Below are 27,704 nucleotides of genomic sequence, written 5' to 3' on the forward strand. Positions count from 1 at the left end.
GTGGGCGGGTAATATGAGTGAATCCGACCTATCAACCTTCACCTAGAATTAGAAACACGATCTTGTGACGTTGAAGTTCTCCGTATAAGTTGCCCTCAGAAAATTGTAATAATAATCAAACTGAAAGTCACGATAGACGAAGTGTATAGGCTATTTGCAAAGTTTTTTTTTTGCTTTTTTTTTTCAAAGCAAGAGAAACTCAGTGTCTGAACTATGTTAACTCCGCCCATTATCATAGTTAGTGCCTTCTAATGTTAGATGCACTGATAGCCTATTAATTATTGAATTCAAAATTAACATCAACAAAATTAATGTTGTACAATGGTGAATAAATAGGCTAACCGTGTAGACCTGATGTGAAACATGAGTAGATCAGTTTTGTTACTTCTGTAGCCTTCACACCACCAACTGTCCAATGAAGAAATACATATTGACATTGCACAGGCCTATATAATTTACTGCGGTGTTTACCATGCATTTTACTGACTGAAGACTATAAGAGCGAGTAGGCCTATTTGCCTTTTTAATGTGATGATCAATATTATATCTGTAATTGCTGGGGATCTTCTTATGTTATGCAAGCACACGACTTCAGCAACTTGCATTTTATCAACATGGATTACTAATATCACATATCCAGAAAAGATTACATGGAATAGTGGAAATTTGAATCAAAGTGCATGAAATGTTGGCTTACATTTTGAAGGACAAAGCAACCTTTTCAATACTGATATCCTGTAATCCTTCCCTTTTTTGTGTTTTGGTGTAGCCTAAGCCTTTACTGTAACAGTAAGAACCTGGATAGGCCCAGGTTGTTGTGTAACACAGCTGCTTGTTGCTGGGTTTACAGATGTAGTATTGCATTCTGTTACAGAGAGAACTCACACACTGGAGGACAAAAAGATTTTTCTTTCTTTTAATGACTCAACTTTATACAGTGCATGTTATGATTAGAGTTGCCATTCTGTAATAACAGTAGTTTTTTATCATTGCTGGAAAATTGGACATCTTAAAAAATGAGGATGACACATGAATACAGAATGATCTGTAGCATCCAATCCAACACACTATACACATCATTTGAAATGAGTCGTAAGTAAGACAAGTTTGTTGACATTCTTTTCCCTTTAACACATTCAAGGGTGTCACAAAAAATATTCTCATAAGAAACCAGTGATAATGAAAAACAGAAATGTATTGTTTGAATTCGCATAGACAAATAATATGGAAAGCTGTCGCCCCCAAATTTTAAAATGACAAAACCTGTGATAAATGACGTAACATACTAACAGACTTATTCCAAATAGTGTTTAATGGCATGTATTAAAACATATTTTATGTTTTACAAATAGTCTGATGCTGGACAAAAAATGTGTATAACTGAGAATATATGTGTTTGATGGAATTGGTGAAATCACATTTACACCTAAAAGACAACATGACAAAAGGCTGTCTTTATGACTATAAACTAGGCACAATCACTCCCATATTAAACTTGTAATAAAACATCTATTTAACATAAAAGACATTTAACTCGTTAAAAGAATCCAAATGCCCAGTGCATTTAAAATATTTCACCAATTAAAGATAAAAAAAAAACCCTGCATTAAATTAACAAAATCAGCCATGATTAAAAATACATCACAAAGGTAATGCTGATGAGGGATACCTATCAGCACAAGTTACAGACCCCTTAGAAATGTCAAATCAGCATCTCTGCAAGCTGTAAACAGCAACTTGAATCCAATTGTGCATTCTTTAAAATCTCTCTATCTATTCCCTCCTTCCTGAGACCAAACATATCATAACAAGATCCAGTGAAATACACAAAACAAAAGACAATATTGGCTGACAATATATCTAACAATATGTTCTTAAGTTTAATGAAGTGTAAACAAAAGTCAGGAAATAAGGAGGAAATGTGTTTGTTGTTTTGTGTAGGACTAGATAAATTATATAAGAATGGTCATTCTAGGAAGACACAGGTGCTTTGCAGAACTTGAATCTCGACTCCCAAAGCTTTTAAAGAAACCACTACTTATAATACAGTTGACACTGGAGTGGTGAGGAGGTCATATTCTTGATAAGATTCAAGAGCTATAGTCATTGTGCAAGGACAAAAGCGTTACATTACATATACTGTAAATACTGTAGCTATGATAGCTACAGTATTTATTTTAAAAAAAAAAATCTAAAGGCACTATCTCCAGTAGTATTGCAACATATCTGATTTTCACAGAACAAAATATAACCGAACCATCTCTAGGTCACAAATACAAATACTTTGCTTTATCTGGTAATGTTGTTACTGAAGTTGTATGGCATGTTAACAGTACAGTACCATCATGTGCATTACTTCCAAAAAAGGCTTTAAACAACTCCTCCATTGTAACATTATGGCGAATTGGGATGACCATCTGGATAACATTTCAGCATTGTGCAATGCTTAATATTTTTGTAGCTCTACTATAAACTATAACTGCATTGTGTTTCCATTTAATTTAATTGTTTGATTAATTACAACAGTCTTCTGAGAAGTTCAACACAAAGCATGTTAAGTTTATCTTGACATAGATGATCAAGCATATTGGAATATTTTCTCCCAGTACAGCAGAATCACAAACTTGTCAAATTTGACCAAACAATTACAAAGCTATACATGTAAACTTTTTTTTTTTTTTTTTTTAAACTTGGTTTTTAATCACTCTTCTTATTATGGTCTGTTTTTTAAAACAGCACTTACAACAGCCAGAAGTGAGAGGGTAGCAGTGACAGACACTCTAAAGGATCGGCCAGGGGACATCAGCCAGACGTGTGGTTATCTTACCTGGACAAAAGAATCTCGACATGGAGGAACCGGACACCTGTCAGTTGCGTTACATTGCTAAGCCCCCCGTGTGGCTCTTGGTTGATTGCCTCGTCACTGACCGCTCGTCTAATCTCTTGACGTTTTTGGCGGAGGTCAGTGAGAGCCACAGTGACCCTCTTAGCGTCTCTAATTCATTATTGAGTGATTCTGGACCAGGGCGAGGCGCAAACACAAAGAAAATGGTGCCATTCATTATTCACAAATGGATTTGATTCAAAAGGTTGCGTTTGACTCCCATGAAATATACAAGAGGACTAAATGAGCCTGGCAACCCACAAAAGGTTTCTCTTCTGTCACACCGCGATTGGTCATCTTATCGTTCGGGATTGCAGCCATTTTGTTTGTTCTTTTGTTTGTTTGTTTGTAGAGTGAGCCAGTGCAGCTATAGCTTACACTGGCCTCCCAGAATGGATTCGTAGGCCGAGGTGGTCAGTGGGCCGTAGCATTTCTGCGAGTAGTCCAGGAAGTACAGAGGGTCTGTTATTGTGGAAGGGTTGAATCCACTTGCCACCAGTTGAAATTTCTGCTGCTTGAAGGTGCCCGTCATCTCCATAGACTCCTACAGACCACAAACACATTCACACAATACTAGTTTAGAGAGGAAAGGAAAACATTCTTGATCTCTTGTAAAATAAAATTAGGATTTAGAAATATGAAATATATAAGATTTTGAGGCATGCCTGCTCCTATATAGTCTTTTACTGTCTTAAGTGGGATACAGTAAATGGGTAAAAAACAATAAATTAAGTATTGTGGAAGGCTTTGAAGTGATACATCTGGAAAGAAAATACCAGAAACAATCTGCACAGCCACTACATACTACAACCAGCAGTGGGCAGTACAATGCTTAGCCAATATCCCTGTGGAGTCTAGATCAGTGAGGGCCTTGTGTTTGCCAAAAGCTTTTTATTTTACACAACATAACTCAATGCATGACTGCATAAAAAGTTATTTTAGACTGACTGACAAATAATGTACATGCAGGCTCCAATGCCCAAAACAGTGCATAGGCCCAGAGGTTAGACTGATGTGTGGGCCTCATGGTCAAATCGGCGAGTGAGCCCAGTCAGCGTTTAGTGTGAGGGACTCATGATCAAATTGGCATATGAGCTCTGCAGTAATTTTGGCATGCAGACCCTGTGTTCTTGTTGGCAAATGAGCTCCACAGATATTTATCATTCACCATCATCAGAATGCCACAACAAACTCCAACAATTGCTGGCTTTCCACACTGATGGCACAAAACCCAAAAATCATTTGAATTTATGAATGCTTTAACAAACTTGGGGCAAGTGCGCTTGGCTAACATGCTGCTGAAATCACAGAGAGAACAGAGGGTGATACCAATATTGATAATTCATCATCACATGGTTCAATAAAGCAGACATGAGAGAGGCTTACTTTAAATGAGACATGAGGGTATCACTTTAAACAAATTCATGTACTGAGAAGTTCCTTGTCTGTGCCACTGGTGCATTTGTGTAGCGAGGTATTCAATTAGCTAAATGTTTTGCCCAGTTAATTAAATTAACATTAGTTTGTGCATGTCACTATTAACAAATTGCGTTGCGCATATCGTGTCATGTGGTGGTAATGAAAGCTTGCTTGTAGTCTGCCATAGTTGAAATAACAAACAGAAACATATTTTTATACTCTGTAAAACTAACCTGTGCCACTACACAAAATGACCAACAGAGGGCACTGTTGTATAAAATACATGATACACGTTTTTTTTTTTTTGCATAACTTGAAGCACACAAGCCAAAGTGATTGTAGATACTTTTAGAAGTTGGGCAAACAGTCAAGTAAATCAAATCAAGAGATTAATAAAATGTGAAAAGTGTGAATGACAACATACATGCCAACATTTATGGCATACAAACTTCTGTTAAGTAAGGGTAAATTGAATGGTGATGGTGATGATACTTCTGTTAAGCAACAGATTAACATATAGCTTGACTTAACTTCACTGACCCCAACTAGATCGGCACGCAACTTGGGCATTGTAATTGATGACCGATGATTACTCTGAGCATGTAGCTTCAATTGCAAAATCATGTAGGTTTATCCTTTACAACTTAAGGAAGATCAGATCTTATCTGACACAAGATTCTACAACTTCTTGTTCAGGCCATGGTCATCACCAAGCTGGACTATGCAGCACGCCTGGTCTTCAATCAGCCAAAGAGGACACATAACTCCTCTCCTAGTTACTATCCATTGGCTCCCTATAGTAGCCAGAATTAAATTTAAATCTCTCATTTTGGCCTATAGGACCTTGACTGGATTTGCTCCTTGTTATTTTAATGCAATGATCAAGACGTACACCCCCCACCCACTGCGATCTTCTGAAGAGCGTCTGTTGTGTCATCCAGTCATAAACACTAAATTCAAATTCAAGACTTTTTTCCTCAGTGGTTCCATGTTGGTGGAATGAGTTGCCCAGTGCTCTCCGTTCCTGTGATAGTTTTGGGTCTTTTAAAAGGGGTCTAAAGACATATCTGTTCAACATGCACTTAGTTCATCATTAGGTACTTATGTGTTATGGTTTGTATGGTATTGTTTTATTTTCATTAGGCTGTTGATTAATTTGACATTGTTGTTTATTATTGATATTCTCCATAATGTAGTCTTACCATGCTATTGTTATTGTTATTATATTATTGATTGAACGCACATTATTGTTTATTATTGCTATTTCTCCTTTTTTCATTGTTTATGTCATTAGGCTATTGATTGAATTGACATGGTTGTTTATTATTGCTATTCTCCTTATTATAGGCTGACCAACATCTTAATTTGTTCCCTGTTAAAATGTAACTATTATATTGTTTTGTATTTGTATGTCGCTTTGGACAAAAGCATAACCATAACCCTAACCATAACTAAGTACTCTTCATTGTATTTTCTATCAATCAGTCACCAGAGAGGTTGGGTGCAACGCAGTTACCGGATCTGCATGTATGCAATATCTACCAGGGCCTTTTAAAAGGCCAATTCCAGCCATATTTACTTATTGATTTAGTTCAAAATATGTTCTTCATAAAAAGAGTCATGTGCTTTTAATATGGACCTACAAAGTTACAGAAGCAAAAGAAAATCTAATAAGGTGTTTACAGAAGGAAGTTACACAATTCAGATTTAGCAGTGTGTATACTGCAAATGTATATGCGTAGCACTACTGTGAAGCTTTGCACATCACTTCACCAACAGAGATTCACCATCACTAAAGTCAACTGCAGAGACACAGGCCCCACTCTGGTATGACTTATACCAGAGACTTTCTAAGGAGACACAGCACTCAAAAAATCCTTCATAGAAAAGCATGGGGTTAGTTTGTAACGCCAATATGGCCGTTGTCTACACATATCCCACCCCTTCCTCGGCAAAACGTCGACATGTGAATATAATGAGCCAATCATGTGATGTGAATACACTGAGCCAATAATATGGTGTGTTGTGAAGACATCGTGCCAATCATGTGTTGTGAACTCGCCGCTGGAGCAAGGTTGGTGTCGTGAAGCCTTGTGCACGTGCATTTCTGCCAAATAGGATGCCCGATGAGTGCCTAAAAAGCGTAGCAATATGGCCGCCGAGTGGAGGGACTTGCCTAAAAGGACTTTGCTTATACTGGGTTATCCGCAGGCTCATTCAAGTGTTGAATGATTTGTTATGTCTCTGTTATGTGTTCTTCCACATATGAGATGCCATTCAGTTTCTCTACTGCCCCTGAGTATAAATACAGGGCAATGGTATTGTTCGAAAGCAGAGTGCGGCACACTCATGTCAGTGCTTATGTGCGACCGGCTTATCACCCCCTCATCGGTGGTTTGAATGAGCGAGACATGACGAGTGTTTTAAAGTAGGACACAACACAAAGTCAGGGACAAGTACTGCCCCATGAGCCTTTAGGCCTTGTGGTTACACCGTTTCTGAGATGTTTCTCTGCACTCATGTTTGCTGTGTCTGGGCATGCTGTTGTGCTTCAAGACACTCAATCTCATGCAACAGTGGAACAACAATGTCCCCAAGAGACAGCATCTTATCCTGCATTCCAGACAAACTCGGAAGTTGAGATTTTCCAACCCCCTAGTAGAAAAAGTACAAAACTCAACATTGGAGTTCCTACTCAAGTATGAGCAAATTCCATTTACCCTGACTTTAAAGTCTAAATTTCAGGTTGGAAATGCCTTCCGAGTTGGGATGCAGCATCCGTCGTGCCCCCTCGTGTTCCCCCTTTGACCGGAATGCTTCCTGTCGGACTCATCAGTGGCACTTTTGAGTTGCTAAGTCTTATGTAGCCAATCAGGAACATTATATTTACAATGACTGAAATCAGGTGGGAAAGGAGAAGACAGACCGATGGTTACGGACATTGAAACAAAATGGAGGATCCACTCTGCTATGCTACCTTGTCTTAATGTTACTTCTAGTACCCACATGGTGAACGCCTTATCAGTCATAAGCAGTGGTCATGCATCTGGACTTTAAGTACAGTAATTTCCTGTGTATTAACCGCATTATAAGCCGCAGGACAGTGTGTTATGGAAGTTAAAAAAACAAAACCATATTAATACCATATTACCGGCATGTGTATTAACCTCATAGCTGAAGAAATGTATGTATACAGTCAATGTATATAATTAATAGTAATAGTTGGGAAATTACGGTAACCACCGGCCTCTGACCAGATCCGATCCAATTGTAATGATTATGGAGAATGGCAACACTTATCAGCAGACAGACATGGTGGATGTTATTTTTTTGGATTTAAACCAAATCTCCCAGTGGCAGATAAGAAAGTGGAATCAGGACAGTAAACTAGCATAGCATGGTTTGTCCCTGAGTTCCCTGATAGGCCCCATGTTGTCTCAGTGGATCTATTATGCTTTTCTTTGAGCAATGGGTAGCTTCAAAGCCATCGCTGTGGCACATACAGAAGAGTTTAAGAAGCAACTACCTGTCTCCAGCAATGACAGCACAGCATAGCTACTGTAAATGTTTCTTACTGCATTTGTTAAATTTAATGTAAGTTAATTTAATTTAGAGACCGACATAATATTTGGCTTTGGGCACATTATTTTTCCTGAAGTTGCCAATATGACAACATCAGGCTGAAGAAGATTTGATGTGTCTTCAGTCGGGATCTCTGTCTGGTTGGAGTATGGAGGCCATAGCCGCATCGTTTCGCTAATTTGTACACTGCAGATGTACAGCTTGAAGAAACAATCCATGCTAACAGACACGCTCCCATTCCATCAACATAGCTAGGCTTACCAGGTATAGTGTTTAGTGCGAAAATAAAATCAAATTAAATTAAATAACTACGGGATAAATGATGTCCCTTCCTCGGCAAGCACAGCTGTATAAAGGTGATAATAGAGTGTGTTAGCCAGAGGTGGAACCGGTAAGAAAGACACAGACAAAGTGATTGACCTCTACATGACCCCTTTACAGGTAAAGGGTAGAGCAAGGTCAAGATAAGGTGAAAAAAACTAAACCCGCAGGGCCGTGACACATCTGTGTGCGTCAGACAACCACAGATATTCCGCGGCCTCATTATTGAGCGTGTCTGTTCCATAATTAATTGAGGTTACCAAGATGGTCACAGCCTACCAACTGGAGTTCAGACACCCAAACATGCCTTCTGACGTTAGCTGAAAGGTCATAACAAAACCACACAATCATGTCAAAAGTTCAGACACTTCCATTCGCCAGTTGAGGTTACGTGAAGTGTCAGCCAAACAACTCAATTTAGTGAAACGTTCAGACACCCAAATATTTTTTCATTCTCTCGGCATGGAGATACTAATTGCCAGCATTTCAAATCAATAAGTGAGGCACGCACACTCCACTGGGGATAGAGGCTCAGCCTTATCTATGCCTCAAGGCGTCACTTTATTCATACGCCGCAATGGATCCGATCCAACCCACATAAGATGCAAAGCACCAGTACCGTTCATCTGTCATCCACCTTGTGAGCGCTAGCCGCCATGATCTGTGGGCAAGACCAGACACGGGAAGAGCTGGTGGGTGCCTTCGTGTAGCCTCTGAGTGGTACACACAAATGTCTCAAAGTCTGCACGCTAGCTTGCCATCAAACATAAAATGCCTTTAGCACCTTTAGGGGTTCATGTGACTTGACGTGGTGTAAGAGTAATGGAAGTTCAAGATGGAGACGTTCATTCAAGGTGTAACTTCAAAACTTCAGCAAACTTCTACAAAACCAGTTCTCAGAAAATGGTGCTTTACTTCTCTGCCTCACTATCATTGTGTTTGCTTGAATACTGTACATTTCAAGGGGAACACCATGACTGCCCTTGTGAAAAATCACTGTAAAATGTAACTTTAAAAACACTATGCAAAGTAAAAAAAAACACCTCATACCTACTATACAGCCAAACCACACTTTCCACACCACTTTCACTTGTGTCATATTGTATAATTAAAGTGTACTAACAGCTCACTTAAAGCTACTAACACCTTACTCAGTAGGTAGAGGGGAGGCTGCAGTGCAAACCTTGATAGATTATACTGCAGGTGCAGCTATTTTGCAAGGACAACTTCAAAATAACAGAAAAAAAGAAAAGTGCAACACTGCTTGCTCCACAGAAAACTAAAGTTTTTTCTATTACTAACAGCTTACTAACATCTCTGACCTAAGATCCAGTTAGGCAGCCTGATTTTTTAATACTTGTCTCGACAATTGTAAATTATTTCTTTTGTAGCAGACTTGGGTCACTGAAGGCTAACTGATTCATCAGACCATGCTGGACAAAGATGAACACAACATTTGATGCCAATATGTGGTAGCCTACATTCACTGGGCATGAAGTAGGATGCCAAAAACAATACTGAAATGCAGGACTGTCCTTGGACAAATGCAGTACTTGTTAACCCTTCCTCCCACGTGCAACAAAGACTGTCACCACAATGTTCTTTATATTAGCAATCTGTTTCTGTTTTATCTGACATGAACTAGGCTGTCAGAAAATCATGATGGTCATGCGATGTGTTTTCATTACAGCACATGACACAGTTAAAGTTAGACTTTTATCTAAAGCGACACAGACACACAACGGAAGAGTTGGGAATCAAACCAAGGCCGAACCCAGGCCAAACCCAGGCCGACATTACCGCTGCTCCACCACGCCTGCATCCTTTAACCACTGATTCAGTGTTTTTTATTGTGTAAATTGGCATTAGGCCTTGTTATTGGCTTGTGTAAATTTCACTGCCATACATGTCTGGCAGTGAAATGTGGTGGCCACCACATACCTGTAGCCTTATGAACAGAGGGCGTGCATAGGTTGGCAGGTCCCTGACTGCATGGTCGAACAGCTTCTTTCCATCAAACTTGAAGTCAGGTCTTACAATGATGGCAGCCATTCCTGCTTTTCCCTCATTTCCTGTGGACAAGAATCAAAGTGCCTTTTAATTTCCTGTTGCGACCATATCACAAAGAGAGAAGTGTCTTTGCCATATAGTGTAACTGGTGACGCATGTGACATTAATGTACATGTATTGAATTTCCCCTTGGGGATCAATAAAGTATCTATCTATCTATCTAATGGCAAGAACTGGGGATTATTCCAAGCACACGGTTTAGTGACAAACCTGGTTAAGATAACTCAGAGTTAGTGGTGAACCTCCTAATAGAAGAGTCCTATTGATTTTCTTTTGCTTGGAGATTAAAACCATACAGTAGGTCTCTTTTATTAGGGGGTATACCTCTTACTCTGAGTTGACTTCACCAGATTTGTCACGTACTTGGAATATCCCGCAGGAGACCTGAAATGTAAATATTAGCAGGCTCTTGAGAGGACATTGACTTTTGACAAATATTTGATGCTGATGCCATCAGAACATACAGTACCTGGAACCTCCACCCCGTACACATTGGCCTCCTGAATAAAGTCCACCAGTCCGAGGATCTCCGTCACCTCTGTTGTGGCCACGTTTTCACCCTTCCACCTGAAAACAAACATCAACTTACCACACATAAAAATAAAATACAAGTTACTGTGCAAACATGCCCTACTAGTCCCGTGAGGAGATGGTGGTCCAAGTGCAGATTACGTTTAATAACGTTACGTGTGCAGGTACTGTAAGTTTAATTATCCTCACAAAAAAACAACAACAAAAGCTCCACAAAAACAATCAACAGCAAATCAAAAACTGTTATCACTAGGGAAGTACTGAGGGAACATTTTGGTTCTTTTACCTGAAGGTGTCCCCAACTCTGTCCTTGAAAGAGATGAAGTCCTCATCGTCCTCAGCCATGAGGTCCCCTGTGTTGAAGTAGGCATCCCCTTTCGCAAACACGTCCCTCAGAATCTTCTTCTCCGTCAGCTGTTTACTGCCAGCGTAGCCGAAAAATGGACTTTGGGGGCTTATCTTGGACAGCAGCAGTCCCGATTCACCTAAATAAACGTCAATGTGGCGGCGTATGAGTCCACGGGATCCACAAACAAACATTTCATCCAGAGTACTGACCTAAGGAACACTATGTGCTAAAGAGCAACACTTTTCAGCCATATGTGTACAATTTAATGTAGTTTCTGAGGAGCAGATTTTGCAATCATAACACTGCCATTCACTAATGTAGACTCAAATAAAAATCATTATGCAGAGTTAACTCTAAAATGAAATCAAGTGCATTGTCAAGAGAAAAGACACAGATAGCCATTATAGCTAATCAAACACTTTGCAACTTGCAGGACAATTTAGATAATTTAATCATTATTTACCATTTATGCATTCAGCTGACACTTTTATCCAAAGCAACTTACAAATGAGAACTTACAAATGAGTTACTATTCAAGCTACATCACAAAAAGAGGTTTTAGGATTACTACTCTGCAAACACCACAAGACAGGATGGGCATTATGTTTTCCCAGTGGGTTCAAAGGAGCGCATCCTCACCTCTCCTGACTGGTTCACAGAAGCCTTGCTTGTTCCTCACTGGTTCGTCTCTCACCATGTCGTATCTCACCAGCACATACTTAAACAGAAGCTAGAGTGGGAGGGAGGACAGCATGTAGACTCATGTCAGTTTGACAGAAGTAAGTCATTCAGAGGTCAACCCCTCAACCCTCAAAGAGCTGCAGCAAGCAACAATGCTATGGGGCTGTAAGTATCTAACTATGTGGGTGCATAGTGAATAGTGAATGTTATTCTGTGGGGACATCGTGGGTATGTTGTTACTATCTCGTCATAAACACCTGAGTCAATTCTGGGTGAGTCTCATGGGTTCAAGCACTTAATCAGGTTACTCATTCCTGCGGCATGAGCAGAGTCACATGAACAAAACAATGACATAACTTATGACCAAAAAACAAACAAACAAACCCAACCAGCAACAAAAATAACCTTTTAAAAAAGCTTTTTAAATTACATTAGCTGGAGGAGCATGTTAACTTGATAGGAAGTGAACAGGGTTTCACTTAAAAGCATGCAAAGAGTATAAATAAACACCAGATGTGAAGGTGTCACTGACCACACTAACGCTACTAAAATTTCACTACAAGCCAACTCCTCCATCTCAAGAAACAAACACTGGCGAACATAGTAGTGGAGTGCAGAAAAAAACATTTGTGGGATGAATGGTATGTGTTGCTTCGGGATTCTCGCCATATTGGTTTTCAGTGTGTTGGGTGCAGGGAGCAACAGATGGTTACAAACAGGAGTCTGATAGCAGCACATGTACATATCCAATTCCAGGAATCATAAATAAGATTTAGCTCTGCTTAGGAGCAAAAAAAAGGAAAGCTGGGCCTGCAAACCTTCAGTCCCTGGATGCCGTTTCTCTGTTTAGGAGTAGAGGCCTACTCTTCGAATAACTAGAATTTCAAAGTGATACTACACACTCACTACAACTATACACACACACACACACACACACACACACACACACACACACACACACACAACCAAGCTTACAGTGTACACTTACAGTACATAACCAAATCAAAGAGACTTTCATTTACTGTAAGCGAGAGTGTCGGCATGCACTCCCTTGTGTCAAAAATGAAAAAACCTGACCTTTCTCCTTGTGACTAAAACCCTTTAGCTCGAAAACAAATCTGAGATTATCTAGCACACAAATCTCCAGGAACTCTTTTCAAGGAGTTAGGAAAGTTAGGAAAAGTTAGGAAATTAGGCACATACGTTTAAGCTTGTGGAGAACTAAAAAAGTACAGATCAGACATAATCTTTCCTTTCTGCCACAGAATGAAGTGTGTAGCTCAACATAATTCCTATGTAGATTTATTGGTAGGTTGTTCAGGCAATGTTCCCAAAATACACTGTAATGCTCATTTTCAGAGCTAACCATTCCTTGCACCGGAGAGGGTGGGTCATTGTAGTCTGACAGTATAAATCTTTTTTCCAGCAGAACTGAGGACATTTTTAGTTTACCTTTTTTCTCATTAGGGGTATATGGTGGAATTATGCCCCTGATTCACCACCCTTCTGTGCCACTATCTGCCCCCACATAGGGTCAGTTATAGGGTCACATACCTGTAGGTCTTACTTTCTTATTTACTTCCACACCAGTGGTCGGAGGCATTCCTCACAAGACTCTAGTGGTAGCACTGGTAATTAAAACATCATTTACTGTAAATGAAAGCTTATTTGGGATGCTTTTTTATATAAATAAGCATATTTGCCAAAAAGTTGGCATGTTCCTTTAATGCAGGTATGTTTAAACATTAGTTTCAAAAACCTGTCCCAAGGTGAAGTTAAAGACATTATATATAGATGAAGTACTAAATAGTTACAAAACACGTTTTGAGCATGACATGAAACTGCATGACATGGAACTACAATGAACTTCTGCCCTGTTGACCAGACGGAGATCCTTAAGTGATTAAGTCTCACTGTCTTAGTGTGTTAATAGCATCTGAGTCATTACACTTAGACTAAACTAAAGCCATTCAAGCTCCCACCAAAAAACATCTCAAGTATAATTGCTTTAATTGTGTAATTGCTCTGCTGCAGGACACTATACTTTCATTAAAATGACAGGTAAAGTCATATCCCATGTCCTGATAATAACATGTATTGCTATAAATAACTTAAGGTAGCATTCTTATCTAAGATAATCCTCCGCAATGCTCTTACAACAGCCTCTTAGGACTGACAGCATGGAGAACAAGAACGCCCTAATCATGTTTTATGTGACCAGACCTTCTCCACAATGGACAGCCGAGTCTAGAGAAATGCTACTGCTGGGCACGCAACCATAGAGGGGAGATAAGGCATCACTGTGACTGGATGTGTACCATAGAAAAAAGCCCTTTATACACTCTGCAAACAACTACTTTACGTACATCTACATATTCTGTACTTTTGTACTGTAGAGAACAGATAAAGTTCATTTAGGTCCACACCTAAATGGACTTACCTTTGACAAGCAAAAATCAGCATGCTAACAGCTATACTAATACATATAATTGACACAAGTGTAGTAGTGTAATGTAAAGTTTGTGAAGCTGCATATGTAAGGTCAGCTGTTAGATCACCAGATTCACTACTATTGACTTTACTGGGCACTTAGGTCTGCCTATACCCACATAAAATATGTTTTACACAGAAATGTATTGAATTCATTCAAACAGCTTTCGGCTAACTGGGACCATTATAGACCTGAGGCGCTCCTTAACAACTTGAACCATTATAAGACAGCCAGATGATGATCTGGGGATGATCCAGGCCACTCACACTGAGTCATCTGTGTCAATTCCACAGGCCACCGTCAAACTCTCTATACTCTCTCTGGGTCCCCCTGAGAGGTCTTCCCTTACACACAAAGGTCTTCCCTTACACACAGTAATGATAACATGGCCTGCTGGGGGATCTGGATCTTTCAGGAACCTGCGGGCTATTTTTGCTGGAACAGAATCACTTGACACACAGGTGTAAGTCTCTCACGCCTTCACGCTCGTACAAAAAGCTTGGGCCAACTTCAACCCGGCTAGTTTTAAAGGACTGTAAAAAAAGTCACCAAAGTGTGATTGAATTTCCAAAACAAATTCCTACAATTTCCAAAACAAATTCGAACTGAAAAAATTATAATAATAAAACTGTTTTTATAGATAAAAAAAGCTTACATTAATTTGCATGCCATCCACTACAATTGAGCTTTAGTCTCAACCCACATGAACTTGTGTCCTTTGCAACAAATTTGCTGAGCTGTGAAGCAATTCGAGTTGAAGTTGATGTTCTCCATTTAATTTTATAATCTGTTTGTTTTACTTTCATGCTTATGTTTACTTTACAAATGCTTTTATCCAAAGCGACTTACAACAATAAACATTACATTAGCATTGAAATTGACAGTATTCTCGCCACTTATTTTCCAAACCAATGGACAACTGAAGCAAACTCTTGTAAAGAGGGGGAATAAAGCTGGATTGTTCTCAAAATATACCAAAATACACGTGAACATTAGGTGTGTGTGTGTATGTGTGTGTGTGTGTGTGTGTGTGTGTGTGTGTGTGTGTGTGTGTGTGTGTGTGTGTGTTTGTGTGTGTGTGTGTGTGTGTGTCTGTGTGTGTCTGTGTGTGTCTGTGTGTGTCTGTGTGTGTGTGTGTGTGTGTGTGGAGTGTGTGTGGAGTGTGTGTGTCCATTTGTTTATGTGTGTTTATGTGTTTGTGTGTGCAGGGAGAGAATGATAAGCAATGACCAAAAATAACTGAACCATTTTCAAGTCTTTCAGGCCTTCATAGCATAACATTTATCTTGTGCAGAACTGACATCGGTAAATATCAGTCAATAAGGCCGATATATCGGTGGATCCTTATAAAACACCCAAACATTGTGGTGAGGGTGAGGATGAGGGCTACAAATGGTATGCAAAGATGGATTAAGGTCAAAGGTCAAAGGAGAATGTGTTTAGACACCAGATTAGTGTTAACATGCCCGTTATACATAATCAAAATCACACATACTGTATGTGAAAAAGCTGGACTCTGACGATGTCAGGCAACAAAATATATGATATTCACAATGAAGCCAAATGTCAGACTATTTAAAAAAAATTGTAAACCAAAAAAAAGCTAACTAAAAGCAAATTGCATGCATTTGTTTTGTAAACAAAGGCCAACAAACAAACTTACTTTACCAGTCTAGCATGTGATGCAATTCCTAGAGGTCATTCAAGGCCAGAAAGCTACAATGCAGTCATTCTTTCTCTCAGCAAATAGTTGCTGTTTGTGGGGGGAAATGAATAGTACATAGCAAACAGCCACAAGAAGGACAGCCTTGCATAAGAAGGGAAGCCTTGTGTGCTAGTTGGGCTTAATATACATGCAGAATGCAACAATATTCACTCAGGTTGAAATTTGCAAAAAAAAGAAAACATGGATTTCGCATCCAAACACTTTGCTTGGCCACTTGGCTGGTGACTGTCTGGACCAACCAAGCAAACAAGTAACTCATAAACAACCAGAAGGGCATTTAGTGACCACAGACCTCTCCAGACAGAGCACAGAGAATAGCGTACTGCTCACTGGACCCCGGGCCCAGGGTACTGACCTTATAGAAGAAGTTGGAGCGTCCAACTGCGCCGATCTTGCCGATGTGGTTCATGAAGCAGAGGTTGCCCTCGGTGGAGCCATAGAGCTCGCACATGCGGATCTCGCCGAAGCGCCGGTGGAACTCGCGCCACACGTCCTGTCGGAGGCCATTCCCAACACCCATGTGCACTTTGTGCTGCTTGTCATTCTCTCCCTGCACACACAAACACATAAACACGCATAAACAAATGGACACACACACTCTCCACACACACTCCACACACACACACATACACCACACACACACACATACACACACACACACACACACACACACACATACACACACACACACACACACACACACACACACACACACACACACACACACACATACATACACACCTAATGTTCACGTGTATTTTGGTATATTTTGAGAATAATCCAGCTTTATTCCCCCTCTCGACCATCGCAGCCCTGTAATGAGCTTCTGTGTGTCGGCCTTCAATTAACACTATGAGGTCACAGTGGAGACCCTTGTTGTCTGTGATTCCTGGCTGGTTGAATGTTGTTCCTGTCATAGTTTTTGGATTTCCAGGAAATGTTTAAAGGCTCTATTTACCTTACCATACCTAATTCTCTTTAAAGGTTGTATCAGCGATTACTGGCCCAAAACATAAGTAATTACATTCATCTAATCTTTCCTCACAATCCGCTAGCTGCCCGCAGCCGCCCCATAAGCAAGCTGTCAAAAAAGTGTGTCTCTGAAAGGCAGCCTATGCTCCAAGATCTGTACACAAAAACAATAGACCGCAACAGTTCTACCAACCACTCAAAACCAAAATAAATAGTGTTCCAACCAATCACCGACGAGATGCGCGTTTAGGAGAGTTTAGGAGAGTTTCAATTGCACGGGAGGGAGGGGGAGGGAGCAGCGAGCTAGCTCTCTGTTTTGTTTGAACGTCAACAGAAGTGACGTTACCCTGCTATCGCTGATACAATCTTTAAAGATTCACAGTTACTTATGGTTATTGTTAAGACTTGCTTTCTATATGATAATTTAGTGTTAATTCATAGTCGCTTTGGACAAAAGTGTCTGTCAAGAAACATTAACATATAACTGTTACAGAAAGTTATAATTCTAAATCCATGTAAAAGATAATGAACAAATATAATCTCGCATTCCAACAATGCACATGTATTGATAAGACTGTAATCAATGTATTGATTTCAAAACAACATAATAACTCACCAAAATCAACTAACCTAATCAAAGCAAACTGCACTTATTTTTAAAGCATGAAGATAACTCGTCAAGAATTTTGCTAATGATAACAGATCGTCACCCTCTCTTAGAACCATTTCACCTCTGCTTAATGCTGATATGAAAATCAAAGTCAAAGGTGTGACCACCACAGTTTAGCAAACCTGCTGACAGACATACCATCATACCGGTTTCACTCATTAATTTCCTAGTTACTCCATAGGCAGGGCTTTGGGTTTGTCATGTCACTACTGTGAAGTGTGTGTGTGTGTGTGTGTGTGTGATGACAAAGGAAGCCTGTCAGTCAGATACAACCTGAGGAATCTACTGGGGAGTGTCCACCGTCTTTACTGGTTGACCCGCATTCTCCACCATTCATCAACACCTTTGTGTTCACATGCAGGAAGTTAGCCACATAATAAAATTAGTCTGAAAGACTGTGCCTGTCTACATGCCATTCTAACGCTACGTTCTGATCTAAAACACTGTGCCTAACATGGCATTCTAACGCTACGTTCTGATCTAAAACACTGTGCCTAACATGGCATTCTAACACTTACGGCCATTAAGGCCCCGTTGCCAAGTACAAGATTGTGTAAGGGCATGGTTGTGAGGCTGTGAGTTTTTGTTTTGGCATCCCTGACTTGACTGTGTGGACCCTGTTTGTATGAAGCTGCATATTTGTTGTTTAGTATGTCTGTTTGGAAGTAACACATGCATTGATGACACATTTGACACACACAACTGTTGTGTGTTTATTGTATTGAGTGTAAGTAGGTGCATACTTGTGCTTGAGTATAAGACCAGCTGTATTAGTATATTAGTGTATTAGTGTATTTGTGTGTGTGTGTGTATGTGTGTGTGTGTGTGTGTGTGTGTGTGTGTGTGTGTGTGTGTGTGTGTGTGTGTGTGTGTGTGTGTCTAGCAGCATGAGTGACCCAGCATGTTTGTCTGACTGGTCAGTGCACCCCTACTGTGGAGCATGTGATTGTCCATCTACAAATACCTGAATGTGTCTGATGACATGGCACCATGCCTGCGTGCGTACATGCCTGTGTGTGTGTGTGCGTGTGCGTGTGTTATGTGGTCATCATGGCAACCCTATGGAGTCAGCCACTGCCATCCTGCCGGCCACTACAGTGCACTGGTGGGCGGTGGGGGAGGATGTCTGTGTGTGTGTGTGTGTGTGTGTGTGTGTGTGTGTGTGTGTGTGTGTGTGTGTGTGTGTGTGGTGGCTGTAGTGACGATAGAGAGAGAGGGACAGGAACAAAGACCGCTTTGAGGCCACTGCACTTGTTCAGTTCCCTGACTGGACAAGGCTCGGTCCCCCGATGCCCAGAGAAAACAAGACACTGAGAAGCCTGGCAAGCACACACACACCCACACACACACACACACACCCACACACAATCCCACTCACTGTCCCTCAACCATGAAAATGCAACACAATCAACCACAATGTTTCCAAAGTCCACTTCCTCCCAGAGAAGACCCTGACCAAAAGCACGGCAGCACAGAATTTACATAATCACCAGAAGGTTCTGTGAGTTCTCTCGGGGTTGGAACACATTCTTTTTTTTTTTCGACCGATACAACGGCGGAACGATGACAAACCCACAAAGCTGCTTTGTGCCGTAAGTTGGTCAGGACTTCATGCGTTTCATCAATTGGGCTTCTGATCTCAGCACAAGAGGCAGGACAGATTGGATTTGTGAACTGCTGCTATTAGACCATTAACTGGCTTCAGATGACATTAGGGTAGTCACTGGAAGCTTTGGGTCTCCTCATCACAAGTCACAACTCATAACACTGCTTCGTCATGACTTTAGGCTCTTGCTCAGTGTAGAAAGCTACAGTGCTACAGTGTCTCTTCTGCCCGCTTTATCCATCATTATGTTACTATCTCATACTAGGTGTATGTATTGTTTATTCATTGTGTCATGGGTCAGTGTGTATGTTTGGTGTACATCATATTGTGAAAGGAGAGATGAACAACTTGGAACAATGACAGCTGACGGAACGTGCTAGTTACCTTGGGCTGGTTGCACAGATATCTACAGAGCTCTCCGATGTACTGGAAGATGGTTACGTTATGTTTCTTGCAGTCATTCCAGAACTGTGAGGCGGAGAACTTCTTCTTCAGGACACATGTAGCACCTGTGGAATGACATGGGTAACAAAGATTCTAGATTAGACTTTCTAATACTTCAGAGTAGTCAAAATGGGATCATACCAGCCATGAACAATGGACTGCTATAATGTCTCGATGAGATATCTTCCTGCAATTATTCGTTGAACCAGACCCCCTAATTTTGGTCAATCGGTACCATTCAAGCAAAATACTGTAAGTCTCATAGTGACTTTTGACAAGGTATACAACCCTAGAATTAGAAAATATGTGATTACATATTTACCTGTAATATATCCCTGCATAAGCATTAAATAGATATAAACAGGGTGATAACATACAAAAAGCTACTACCAATTCAATGCTATCACTTGTTTTCTAACTCTAGGGTGGTATACCTTGCCAAGAATCACCATGAGACTCCCTTCTTATGGTACTGACCAACCCTCAAAGGAGTGGTTAGCCTGTTGAGGAGTACGGTCACAATATGTGATTAGAATGTTTGCAAACGCAGCTCAGCCAATCAGAATTAAAGACTGGAAATACAGTATTTGTTTTATAGCGCCACTTCTAATATAATAAAGACACGTTTGGTGTCTCTCATATCATGCCAAGAAGTTGTCAATGTGTTCTTTTTAGAGGTAAACACTTTTGAGGGCTAACAGAGAAACTCTTTGATTTCTGGAAAAGATGATGTTCCTTGCTATTCAAGTGACTCGTTTTCTGTAACTCTTAGGTGATGAGGTTCCAGATGTGAAGTGCTGAATACTGTTGTCACAGTTCTAACCTTTATACAACTTCCTCTGTAACCTTAACAAATGGCTGCAATCTATTATAGTGATTAGTGGGTCTGCTCTTGAAAAGTTCCAAACATTTTCTTTAAAAAAGTGCAAATGTAAAGTGTGATTTCTGACTGCACAGTATTTCACTTCGCTTCAGCACCTCATCATCTGAATGCAAACATTACATCAGCGTCCATCCGGCCAATGAATCGCGGTCATTCCTATGAAAGAAATACTTCTTTCTTCTCCAGCAGTGCCTGGGTCAAACGCACTGTCGGCTTACTGAGCAGAGTTGGGGACAAAACCCCACAGTTTGGACCCTGAGAGTCCCACAGACTGAACGCTCTCAGCTTAACTAGGACAGAGAGGACTTGAACGCCGCGCCTCTCTCTCTGTATCAACTGCCTCTCAGGTCATGCTCAGCTCTTTTTCCTCCTTCAGACCTGCGGTGAGAAGTTTTTTGAGAATGCAAGGACACTTTGAAAGGATATTATGTAGCCCGAGTCATAGTTCATGTACAGTACTGTACAAATACATCTAGTGGTAGTGTTGATTTTGCGAAGCAATCTGAGTTTGAGTTGGTTTTGATGTTGATCTGGGGAGTTCACTGTAAGGTCGCTTCTCTAGATCAACACTTCATAAGTAAAGAATTCTTGTAACGTTTCACGTATGGTCAATTATCAAGAGGTGCTTTTCAGTACAACTATGCCAAACTGTTTAATTTAGTTAAGACATTTTTGTGTGGCAGGAATCAATCAACAGGAAACATACTTTAAAAAAATGTGTTTTCACTTGCTTTTTTATTATTTTCAATATGTAATTGCATTGGCGTTTCATTCATGTTAACAGCAGTTAACACATCTTAGATGCGGGTACTTCCATCTCTTTCACAAGCACCTGTGGGACTCCCTCGACAGAAGCCTCGCTCGGTTGCCTAGAAACTTGTGCTCTGTGACTGGTGTGAGCAATTATCAGTGAGACACTAATTCAGCAATAATTTCACAACACAAAAGCCCTCCAGTTTAAAAAATAAATGTCTGACATGTCTAAATGAGGTGAAATTGTGATGAGGAATTTGGACCAGTGCATAATCAAGCACTTCTGAATGTACAATGACTGTGAAAATAGAGGGCCCTGGTTTCGATCTATAGCTTATATTCCCAGAATACATTATGTGCATTCAAGGTTCACAGTCACAATGAATACAGCAGCATTTACAGCATTTAGATCATTCAATTTGGCATCAGCTCAGTTTTCAATTTCCTTCTTTTCTGATGGATTCCAATCGAAACTTAACCCATTCATGGCTGTATAAAATTCCTGTACCCACCTTTTGCTCCAATCTTTCTCAGAAATACACAGACTCTAATCTTTTGTTTTTACTTTGTGTGTACTAACATTTACTGCACTGTCGTGCACTGAAGCGTTCATCTAAATTCGGTCTGATTGTGTAGTTGTAGTTAGCGCAGCCATTAAAGAAGCAAATCTCATGAGGGTAAGTTATTGGGTAATTATTAGTTATTGTTAGTTATTATTATAGTTATTATAGTTATTGTAGTGCATACCCATTTCGATAGTCCCTCCGATGCCAACCAGGGAGGCAGCACTGTGGTAGAGGGGCAGGGGCGTGTAGATCACGTCATCGCTGGTGCCACCGTACGCCCAGAAGCCCGCTGCTGCTTTCAGTGACTGCAGGTGTGTGATCACAGCCGCTTTGGGCAGCCCTGAGACAGCAAGGCAAACAAAACACACACAAATGGCAGTGACACATTTAAATGAGAGCAAAACTTAATGGGGCACGCACAGACATGACTCAGAGCAGCTGTAAGTGACATCACTGAAACCAGCACAAAGGCTCCCTCATTTACTAACATTTATTAACATTTATTAACTGTTTATTGTCTATGTTGTATATGGTCTGATACGTTGTTTTGTATATTGAACAATATGCTTCAGCAACATCATCGGCCTGAGACAAATTCCTTGTGCACTGACTCACTTAATAATGCTGAGAGCTAAAACGGCAAATTAAACTGTTTCTGATTCTGACATGACTCATTCAGTGGTGTTATCAGACGTGCATGGGCAAATAAATTAGGGTTAATCCATCACTGTCAAGTGTGTTCTGACAAGTCTTTTCTGGTAAGTTTGCTGGTAAATTATTCAATTATCAATTTGTAATTTTGTGAATTAAAATGTAATTAGGCCACTAAACACCACTACACCATCAACCAACTAACTGAAGTTACTACACATTTATGTAAGACATTCAAATAACAGAATAAAAACAGACTAACAGAAAATATCTCCAATATCTCCATATAAGTCCACTGGTGCAAGAACCTTTTAAATGTGGCCTAAGCCCTCTGGTGCCAACTGCCCTTTCTCACTTGATCCACAATGGACGATATCAGGCCAAATCAATAACAGCATGACGTAAGGTCTGCACAGCATGGCATAAGGCTTAAAAGGCTGCCAGTCAATTGATGACACAGCATCATTCAATTGGGCGAACGGAAGTGGAATGAATTGCAAGATCACAAAGAAGCTGTGCTGTTATTCTTTCATAAATTATGTTGTCACCTCCCCTGAGAATATTAGCAGACGCGTTCTACGTGTACATGCTTACATGCAAATAACTCTCTCTCTAGTCTGTCTCTCTCTCTCTCTCTCTCTCTCTCTCTCTCACACACACACACACACCACAATTTACCACTGTTTGCCCTTTGCAATTCAAGCTCAGTGTACCAAATGATAATGATGATTACATTTACATTTATTCATTTAGCAGGCGCTTTATCCAAAGTGACTTATAAAATGCAGGAATAACAGAGTACGGTACATTGCAAAGGAGACATTAAAGGTAACAGTACATACTACCATACAAACGCCACAAGACTAGAGCATGCGAGTGCAGGAGTTTAAGTACTAGTCCAAGTGTAGTCAAGGAGATGGAGATGAAGTGGTAGAAGTGGAAGGAAGTAGAAGAAGGTAAGAAAGGAAGTGTATGGTAAATGCACGTTAGGTGCAGGGGTTAAAGTGGGGGGGAACAGGGAGGAACGCAGTTCCGCCACCTTAGATAAATAAATAATAAATATATTCATTCATACCAACAATATAGTGCGATGATATTGTTAAAATAAAAGTGAGTTAATTGTTCGCGTGTACAGAGGTGACCAAGAAGCTAGCAATTCTTGTCCAAAAAGTACTGCTACACCACAATACTCAATATGTTGTCCAACGGTGAGTAATTTTTCCTCGTTGCACCGAAACTGGATTTTAGGGTTCCCCCACCTGCCAAATCTCACTTTAACCACTGGTTAGGTGTGTTGGGTTGCTAGATGCGTTCAGAGAGGAGGAAGAGTTGGGTCTTCAAGAGCTTCTTTAAGATAGAGAGGGACAATGCCCCTACTCTGGTAGAGCTTGGTAGGTCATTCCATTGGTAGGTACAAAACAGCTTTGGTTGCTTGGTCCCAATTTCAACTGTTCCTAGAAGCCCTGTTCATTAAGTACATTGTGCAACTTGTAATAATTATTATGGTTGGCAGACCTACTGTACTAGCTATCTAGTGTATGATTTGTGGATTTCTGCACCTGCTGCAGTACACAGAGTACTTTGTTTTGCATTACATTTCATTCTAATGACATATTTAGACTCAGTGATAAGAACCATGGGATCTGTTATGGGAGTGTTAAAGGAGTATTACAGTTGAGATATGAAAACAATCAAGAGTCAATACAAATAGGATTTTTCACACTGGGACAACTTCAAGTGTGATACCTTGTCATACTAAATGAGCTCTAAATGTGTTCAACATATATTGGAAATATTACCTATTTACTCACAGATCAACAGAAAATGTTATAACTGTCTTTGTCTACATTGTGCAGATAAGAAATTAAATAGCTCTGACATCAAGGGGATCCTGGTCTATCTGCCATTTTGCCATCATTCTGGCCTCTAAGATCATACCTCTAAACCAGGACTAGCTGAGAGTTTGAGAAAAGTTTTTAAATCAATCTACACTTTGTCATTTGATATACTTCTATAGCCAGAAATTGGCTATACACTTCCTGAAAACCAGCTCCAATCGTAGATTCGAACAGTTCCAAATTGTAGGAATTTTCCAACCATTATAATCAAAAACCGTATGCTTATATGTAATTATAGAAATACGTTTACTTCCTTCACCAAGGACCAAGTTGAGGACAAATCAAAGGGGCTCGTTGTTTCAGGAATTAGAACTGTTCATGATGTGATCTGTTTAAGTATCTGTTTAATTAAGTATTATGATACATAGATGAAGAATAGGAGCAATTGACATACCGGTTGTCCCTGAAGTGAAGATGTAGAGGTTTGGCGTTTTGAGGCAAGTGATACCCCGAAGCTTAGCTGGGACAGGTTTGTCCGAGGCCTCCTCCATCTTGTCCATGAGGGTGTTGACCCCAGGATAGGCCGTTTTCTTCTTCATGGCCCATACTGAGATGCTGTCCTCTTGGAGGTTGGGCAGAATGTCCTCCAAGGTGTCCAACAAGTCTGAAGTAAAGATTCAGAGAAAGACAAGGAGAGGAGAGGTGTTTTAGGTTTGTAGTTTGGCACCTGCATCAACAAAACATCACTATAATGCGAGAACCTTTCTATTTATCCATATGTCCACATGTCCATATCTATGTAAAGCATGCTCAATTGTCTTTAATTGTGTAATGCCTGCATAAACTTATCTGACACTGGTTGCTTTTAAACATTCTAATGTGTATTAAGACATACACCACTGGAAGAAGTGTGTGCAATATGCATGCTGCCATTTCCAATACATCTACCTGCAGAGAGACACAATAGGTCTAGATCAGACGCACCACACAGCTTTTCTGCCATGCACCACAACCCTTCTGTTATAAATGTGATTCTACTTTGAATAGTTCTTAGGAGCCAACTGGCATGGTTTAACCAAGAGATGTCTAAATAACCCTATTCTGTTGCCATGACATATCATAAACAAATATTAAGGATGAAATCCCAGAGGCAATGGTAGGTAGGCCTACCCAGAGGACACAATCTGATTCAGTGTAGACTTGTATGAATGAAGGAGTCTTCTTCGAAAAACACAATCATGAAAAACCTATAACATCAGTTAGTCATGTTCATGAAGCTGTCAAATTTAACATTTTAATCATTACATGTTTGATAATTACACAAGTCCTCCAGCAATGTATTCTCTCAATTCTCCACATAAAACTGTGAGTTTATGGACTTTTCAGAATGCTCTTCCCCATCACCAAGACAAACGTGATTTGCAACCATGACTACAGGTTCGTTCCCCACGTGAAGTAGGAAATTAGATAATTTCTGGAGGAAAACCCATCTCCTTCTGGGTCAAGAGGGCGTGTGCTCCTCTAAGAAAAGAATGCGGTGTGTATGGCGGTGTTGACTACAGTGGGCTATCCTGATCGTCAGGGATTTTGCTACAGGCAATGTGCTGTGTGAATTTGTTTTGGTGGAACAATACAGTCCCATTAGATGTTAATACAGTTTCAGTGTGAATACCACTCACTGATAATCCGAAAAGACTACAGCTCGCTTTTGTATAACATAGCCAATGGGTCAGAAAGGGAGGTCATATCGAGGTTGCGCAACTGCGCTGGATCGCACCGAGAAAGACATCATACAGGATACACACTAATATTTAGGCTGATTCACAGTCCACCTGCCATAGGCTATTTCAGAGAGTTATGTTCGATTAGCCCTATTGTATGTTCTGGCGCCGACATGATGGGCTGACAGCCGGAGCGCAGGCGCGACTGATAAACAAACATCGGTCATTCTTGGCTCCACGTGCCTTCTTCCCAGACCTGGAAACTGTCCCTACCTCGTACTATGTTAAAACATTACTGTAACAACATGTGCAACCATATATGACAAAGCTGTGATCTGTAAAACTTGGATTCACATGTTTACCTGCACCAACAACCATAAGTTTGGCTCCACAGCAGTTGAAACAATGCAACAGGGATCTTGATTTAATGTTTATGTTGAGGAAAGCCACAGAACATCCCAGTTTGCTCAATCCAAACCAGACACACACGAAATCTGGCTCGTTGCTCATCAGCAGCGCAACAGTGTCTCCTTTCTTCACGGTTCCCCGTTCGGCAAACACCTGTGCCACCTTGTTGCTTCGTTTATCAATCTCTTCATAGGTGTAACTGACTCCTTCATAAATAAGAAAGGTCTTGTTGGGAATTTCTGCAGCCTGTTGAACAAATCTGTCAATGACTGTCACCACTCTTTTAGTCCGTTTGTATATTTCCAAGCGAATGCCATATCTGATTACTTTCAGCAAGTAGAAGAAGTCTTTCCAAAAGTAAGGAAAATGCATTTTTTGTGCAATACGCACCGAAAAGATACCCGCCAACAGTGCTGACACCCATGTCACTGGAGAGATCATCACTGCCGTTTCACTTAAACAACGCTTAGAAAATTGCACAGCAGTTTCAAGTCGAGTGCGCCCGAAGACTAAACAGTGGCATCAAATGTATCGCGATTTTAACATGTTTTGCAGTAACACTCTGCTCCGTTACATGTGGTGTGGAGAATACAGTTCGTGGAGCTTGTCATTCGTATTTATGACACACGTAATATGTCATGTGACTCTTGTTGTACAACCAACCTCCGTAGTGGGCGTGTCCTTCATATGCTTCGGTTTATCTATGGCAAAAACATCTGTGGAACAGTGTAGAAAACAGACCACACCTTTATGTCAGTTACATAGCTATTAAATAGAAAGATAAACTGTCATGTAGGCCTACCTTAGGCTACTTCGCGGGAACTTTCAAGACACAGTTATGAGGCTATGAGGAATTGGTGCAGCGTTGCAAAACAGATTTTTGGTGGCATGTGGGTAATCGAATTATGTACTAGAACAGTCATCTCTCTATCCCTTAAATCTGTAGCCTACCTGAATCCTGTAGGCGTTTCAAGTGAGTCAGTAGGCTACTCTTGTATAAATCGGACTCGTCGTATTATCTAATCTCATATTATCTTATCTACTCAAATTGCAACATTTAGAGAAGAACTTCTCAACTAATATATAATAATACTTACAGTGCGAAATACCACATAAGGCATTTCGTCTAATAAGGCAT

General features: G+C 40.4%; 1 protein-coding gene across 1 annotated transcript; it reads right to left on the reverse strand.

Annotated features, from left to right (window-relative positions):
* Positions 1-902: 902 nt before the first annotated feature.
* slc27a6 (solute carrier family 27 member 6) lies at positions 903-27,154 on the reverse strand. Its single transcript, XM_042059081.1, has 10 exons — positions 26,521-27,154; positions 24,892-25,101; positions 22,130-22,288; positions 19,687-19,811; positions 16,410-16,604; positions 11,796-11,886; positions 11,094-11,292; positions 10,746-10,843; positions 10,148-10,278; positions 903-3,428 (listed from the first exon to the last, which is right to left on the reverse strand). Exons 1-10 carry the CDS (start codon positions 27,005-27,007, stop codon positions 3,252-3,254), a joined length of 1,872 nt encoding a protein of 623 aa, XP_041915015.1. The 5' UTR covers positions 27,008-27,154; the 3' UTR covers positions 903-3,251.
* Between the last annotated feature and the right edge of the window lie 550 nt (positions 27,155-27,704).

This window comes from Alosa sapidissima, chromosome 13 (genome assembly GCF_018492685.1).
Source record: "Alosa sapidissima isolate fAloSap1 chromosome 13, fAloSap1.pri, whole genome shotgun sequence".
NCBI lineage: Eukaryota > Metazoa > Chordata > Actinopteri > Clupeiformes > Clupeidae > Alosa > Alosa sapidissima.

Bases quoted from the DNA above. Each gene is read 5' to 3' on its own strand.
- slc27a6 (XM_042059081.1), bottom strand. From the start codon at position 27,007: ATGATCTCTCCAGTGACATGGGTGTCAGCACTGTTGGCGGGTATCTTT. The intron at 22,289-24,891 runs GTATGTCAATTG...TTGCTGTCTCAG, and splicing joins CTTCACTTCAGGGACAACCG to GGCTGCCCAAAGCGGCTGTG. The intron at 10,844-11,093 runs GTAAAAGAACCA...GTTTGTTTTCAG, and splicing joins AGAGTTGGGGACACCTTCAG to GTGGAAGGGTGAAAACGTGG.